A 6,000-nucleotide genomic window follows, 5' to 3' on the forward strand; every position below is an offset into this window, starting at 1 on the left:
CTCTGATCATCCAAAAACCCAGGCAAGTCCAGAAATCAGCCCTACTTAGTTTGGGAATACCTTTTTCCAGAGTGCTTATCTTCCTAATTAGTTTTGCTCAGGCTAATGCAATGGGTTTGCTCCCTTATAGCACACAAAGGCAGGGGCCATGCTTGGTAACAAAGCCAGCAATTAACAGAAAATTTACAGCAGAGACTCCACAAAGTAAATGCTATGCACACGACTGCAGATCAAAATCACATTAGATGATACAGACAAATCACTCTGCTGTAATGTAGTTTTGTATTAAGAACACCACTAACACTCACATTTCCAGGATTTAGGATGTGAAGAGGAAACAGGGCTTATTCCTGCCTTTCATCTGGAAGCTCTGAGAGGACAGAGTTCCTGTGTGCCTTGGCCACCACTATATCCCCAGCACCTGGCACAGGGCCTGGCCGATTAGTGCCCAGTGAATATGTGCTGAAGGAACGAATGAAAATAAAAGTGGGTGAATTGGCAAATGAAATGTTCCCAACCCAGTAGCAGATGTGAGATCTCACCCACCTTCACACCTACCCATTTCCTATTTGAAGCCCTCAGGAAGCCCTTCCTGTCATCCTCTGCCTCCATTCACTGCTGAGTTAGGTTCCCTTAGTAATGAAATCTCGTGGCAGGCAATCACTCTCCTGTGTAGCACTTATCACAAAGATAATTAGATAGTGATTTGTGTCTGCCTCCACCAGTTCCTTGAAAGAAGGGACCATGCGCATTTGGGGGGCATTGTCATTCTGTCCACTTTTTATTTTGAAGAATCCCAGGCTGGGTGCTGTGGCTCACACCTGTAATCCCAGGACTTTGAGAGGCCAAGGCGGGCAGATCACAAAGTCAGGAGTTTGAGACCAGCCTGGCCAACATGGTGAAACCCTATCTCTACTAAAAAAACAAAAATTAGCCGGGCATGGTGGTGCACACCTGTAATCCCAGTGACTCAGAAGGCTGGGGCAAGATAATTGCTTGAACCCCAGAGGCGGAGGTTGCCGTGAGCTGAGATCGCGCCACTGCATTCCAGCCTGGGCGACAGAGCAAGACTCCGTCTCAGGAAAAAAAAAAAAAAGAAAAGAAAAAAGAGACATCCCAAACACACAGAAAAGTTAGAAAATAATGTAATGACTGTTCAAAAAACCCTCAAATTTAGAATCAACATTTTAAAATATTTGGGGCCATGTCAACTTTCTTCCGTGTTGTATCACCAATAGAGCTAGGTAATAGGGTTTTGTTTTCTGTGTTTGAGGTACGATACTATCTTTAGTGGGTGGTGTTAGGAACGCCTGAAGCAGAGACCTCAAAGGGAATCAAAGGGTAACTGCCACGTGATGATAGCAAAACCAGAGTGCAGCAGCAATCTTTTCGCCACCTGAAGACAGTTGCTCTGAGACAGTTGACCCAGACCAACCCCAGCTAACTTTGTAGGGCAAAGTTAGCCCCTGCAAGTTCATTTGGGAGAACGACCACTACCTAGATTGCCACTGGAGAAAGCTCCATTGCTCACATTGTGGGACTAGTTCAAGCCAGAATCATCCAGATGCTCTTTGTATGGACCAGCATTTACAGTCTGGATCCCAGATTGCAACACTGAAAGGAACAGCTTATTAAAAGAGCCAGCACACGCAGCTTTTGGGGCCTGCCCTGTGCCTTGGTTACCTTGGACAAGTCATGGAACTTCTCGAAGTATATATCAATAGCAGCCCAAGCCACCTCATAGGCAGGAGGTGAGGTGGCGCATCCCAAAGATCTATAGTTCTTTAATTATTTCACATTGTCCACAATTTGTCACTCTAACTAGACTATAAGCTTAAAAGCCACGAACGTTTTGTTTTGTTTTGTTTTTGTTTTTTGATACGGAGTCTCGCTCTGTCGCCCAGGCTGGAGTGTAGTGGCGTGATCTTGGCTCACTGCAAGCACCGTCTCCCAGGTTCACCCCCTCAGCCTCCGGAGTAGCTGGGACTACAGATGCCCGCCACCATGCCCGGCTAATTTTTTTGTATTTTTAGTAGAGATGGGGCTTAACCATATTAGCCAGGCTGGTCTCAATCTCCTGACCTCGTGATCCGCCCCCCTCGGCCTCTTTTTTTTCTTTTTTGAGACGGAGTCTTGCTCTTTTGCCCCGGCTGGAGTGCAGTGGTGCAATCTCGGCTCACTGCAACCTCTGCCTCCAGGGTTCAAGCGATTCTCCTGCTTCAGCCTCCTGAGCAGCTAGGATTATAGGCACGCGCCACTACAGCCAGCTAATCTTCGTATTTTTAGTAGATACGGGGTTTCACCATGTTGGTCAGGCTGGTCTCGAACTCCTGACCTCATGACCCGCCCACCTCAGCCTCCCAAAGTGCTGGGATTACAGGTGTGAGCCACCGAGCCCAGTCCGATCACGAACGTTTTTTAAAGCCTACTACCTTTTTTTGTCCAGTTGACAAGGGCTAACCATAGTGCTGGCCACATATCATTCAATCAAATAAACATGGACATAGTGGAGAAATGATGTTGTCACACCAAACCCTTTGTGGTGTTCATTCAAATGGGATGGACTTGTATTATGTGCACCAGAATTGAACTTCCAAAGTTGGCTGCATGCAATATAAGCCCTACCCAACAAGTCTTACCCAACAAGGCTTGTTTTAGTCACTAAGGATGTTTACCCACAGTGACTCTCAACTGACTCTAGAAAGAACACAACCACTGCTTACACACACATACACACACACACTAGGGCACTTACTCGCATGGTACCACGTCTCAGAGCTCATTAAAAAGAATTCCTGGCCGGGAGCGGTGGCTCACACCTGTAATCCCAACACTTTGAGAGGCTGAGGTGGGGGATCACAAGGTCAGGAGTTCGAGACAAGCCTAGCCAACATGGTGAAACCCCGTCTCTACTAAAAATACAAAAACTAGCCAGGCGTGGTGGCAGGCACCTGTAATCCCAGCTACTCGGGAGGCTGAGGCAGGAGAATCACTTGAACCCGGGAGGCTGAGGTTGGCAGTGAGCAGAGGTCGTGCCACTGTACTCCAGCCTGGGCAACAGAGCAAGACTCCATCTCAAAAAAAAAAAAAAAAAGAATCCTAAGCTAGCCACACTTAGGTTTATTCTCTAGTCTTCTGTTCCCAAACCCTGAATACATGTTCCTTGGAGGAAACAAGCAGCAATCAGATGTCCAAGGTCTCCTGAGTTAATTCCGTCTTCCCTGGTGAATTACAACTTCTTGCAGACACAAAGGAGAACAGAGAGACAAATGACACATAAACAGGAGCTTCACTGGCTGGGGGAGGGGGGCATGGAGAGTGACGTCAGTTTTCCCAGAAACCCATTTATCACGATAACAAGGTCTCGAGTGCTTAGGCTGCTCTTTCAGCTTCAGAATCTGGCGTACAATTATGTTCTTCATCATACAGTATGGCAAGGCCAGCCAGAGCAAACTGGAGCCATGCAAAGCAAACCAAGTGGTCCTAAACCACCCCCTCACCCCCATTTGCAGAACAAAGGGCATCTCTGGGTTGCCTGAGTTGTGCCTGAGGTGAACCACACACAGTCTTCTGGAATGTTCCCCTTTGCAACATCTGCCCTGAAATCCTAATCCAGGCAAGAGAAACTGGTGAGAATATGGAGGACAGGTCGATGCAAGTTCATTAGCTGACATGAAAAATCATTAGCCTCATTTTTGGATGGAGCAAGTGTAATCCCAGAGATTAATTCCTCTACTTCAGCTATACCATCTCTGAAATGCAGGTAACCAGAAGCAGAAAAGCCACAGCAGAAAAGAGGAAGCCCTCAAAACACTAAAGCAATAAACAATGAGAGTGCCAATCTTGGGGGAAGAAAATTCTCTCAAATTCCATCATCACAGAGAATGTCTCCTGTCTACTCCTGGTCCTTCCACATCATGACTGCATAAAGTGCACTGTGCTAGGGTGTGCAGGGGGTGGAGGAGGTTCCGAAGAAATGATCCTGCCTTTCCAAACAGGGGCAAAAGAGAGGAAATACATTAATACATATTCTGTAGAGAAAATACTATCAGATTCTGGCTTCAGATTTTGAAAAATCAATTTCAATTACACCAAATACCTAGAGGCTGTTGTTTTTTTTTTTTTTTTTTTTGTACTGTAATTGCCTTGCATGAACTATTTTCCTAAACAAGTAAGCTACAAGGTTGAAAAACATTTTTATGTGGTTCAGAGATTTTCGTCAAGTAGCATTTGGTGTCATGGGATTTGACCTACCTCTGTCTCCCACTCCTTCCTCACCTCGGGGTGCTGGTGGGCTTCTTAAAGTCCCAGATACCCATGGATGAATAGACAAGCTAGGGTGTCCCCCACAAATGGAATTCATCGCCCTTTGCAACCAAACTTCTGGTCTAAAAAACAAACATGGAGCCTCAGGTCACTTCAACATGGTTTCTCTACACATCCCAGGCTGGAAAACTTCACTTCTTTAAATGAAGATTTTTTTTTTTCCCTGAGTCGGTCGCCAACAAAAAAAGAGACGGCACCGCTTTTGCGAGTCTCACACTTATTTTCCTGAGTCTCCATAGAAAGAAGCCAGCTCCACAGGTTTTGGCACACAAGCCCAGTTACACTGAACAGGCACCCGAGACAGATCCTCAGAGGCCCGCTCCAGAACATGCCAAAATACGCAGCCAGCCACCTACAGGCCAACCAACTGCACCCCACACTGACGCACAAATGAGACCCAGAGGCACACAGCACAAGCAGACAGAGAGGCGTTCGGACACACACCACAGAGGTGAGCACACTCAGAGAAACAGGCAGACTTCTTTGGGTCACAGACAGAACCCCGGCGACGCCGCCGCCCGCCCGGGAAGACACGAGCGCGCGCGCGTGCACACATACGCGCACACCGATACACATACAGACGCAGTCACATATGTAATGCATATAGAGAAACCTTATCCCAGCCAGTCACCTCCCCGCCCCCCTCGCCACTCACAGCCTTCTGCCCCAGGCTAACCCCAGCCCCGCGCCTCTTTGCCTGTGCCGTCCCAGGTCACAACGGGCAGCCGTGCGCAGGGGCGCGGCAAGGCCAGGGTGCCAGGGACCTGGAGGGCTCGGCGGCTCCTACGGCCATTCATTCGGCAACGCCCCAGCCGTGGGGCCGCAGCTGCAGCGAGGGAGGCGGCGGCGCTCACTGCGGCTCTTGGGCAATGCAAGTTCAGCCGCCGGCCCGCAGGCTTTGCCAGCCCCACTGCCGCCCCCCGACCCCTGCGCGCCACCACCGTTTTCCGGGACTGGTTGGGGGACTGAGCTGCTGACCCCGGGAGCAGAAGTCCCACCGTGCCCTCGGCTCCTGGATGCTGCCCACTGCCCTCCTCGCGATGTGGGGGCGGCGGCCAGGTCTCCTTGACCCTCCCCAGGCCCTCGGCCCTGGCCCTGGCACCCACGCTCTGCACTTACCACCTGGCGAGCTATATCGGTCGCTGCCATCGCTCCTGCGTCCGCCAGGGCTGCCACGGGTGCCGCCGCAACGGGAGCTACTGCACAGGAAACAGAGGAGCTCCTCCGACAAAGAGAAAGTGTTACACTTCGGGCGCGACCAAGTCCGGTGGGGGGAGGTGCAAGGGAGGGGCCCCCTCGCCGCTGCTCCAACCCCAACCTCCCATCTACCGCCCACCCCTTGAAAGTAGGGTATGGAGAGGGGGCGGATTTAACGCGCCGCTTCCCACTTCGGCCAGCCCAGTTCCAGTTCTTCCTGCAACCCCAGCCGCAGGCTTCTGCGAAGGGGGGCGGGGGCTCCCCTCTGTGACCACGTCCTCTGCCCCCCCCCCCGCCACTTGGCTCCGTGGTACGTCCCGACCTCTGCTGAATTGTCACACCCCCCTGCTCTCCTTTACATCCCTAAGTCCCCAGACCCCGGAGGCTGGAAGGGAGCCCCCGCCCCTCCCCCCTCCCATGCTCTGCTCAGCGGCCGAGCTCTGCAGTTCTCCTCCCGGCCCCCGGAACCCCTCTTCC

At 50.9% G+C, this 6,000-nt stretch overlaps 1 protein-coding gene across 8 annotated transcripts in view; it reads right to left on the reverse strand.

The window, feature by feature from the left end:
* SEPTIN6 (septin 6) overlaps positions 1 to 5,790 on the reverse strand; it is a 79,929-nt gene extending 74,139 nt beyond the window's left edge. For 7 of the 8 annotated variants that reach the window (XM_010378044.2, XM_030934757.1, XM_010378041.2 and 4 more), the window contains exon 1: positions 5,446 to 5,790. In XM_010378044.2, the coding sequence (XP_010376346.1) occupies positions 5,446 to 5,475 (30 nt within the window). In that variant the 5' untranslated portion in view covers positions 5,476 to 5,790. Of the gene's footprint in view, positions 1 to 4,254; positions 4,389 to 5,445 lie in introns of all 8 variants that reach the window. The other variant, XM_030934758.1, reaches the window with a different exon arrangement.
* Between the last annotated feature and the right edge of the window lie 210 nt (positions 5,791 to 6,000).

The sequence above is a fragment of the Rhinopithecus roxellana genome, chromosome 7, assembly GCF_007565055.1.
Source record: "Rhinopithecus roxellana isolate Shanxi Qingling chromosome 7, ASM756505v1, whole genome shotgun sequence".
NCBI lineage: Eukaryota > Metazoa > Chordata > Mammalia > Primates > Cercopithecidae > Rhinopithecus > Rhinopithecus roxellana.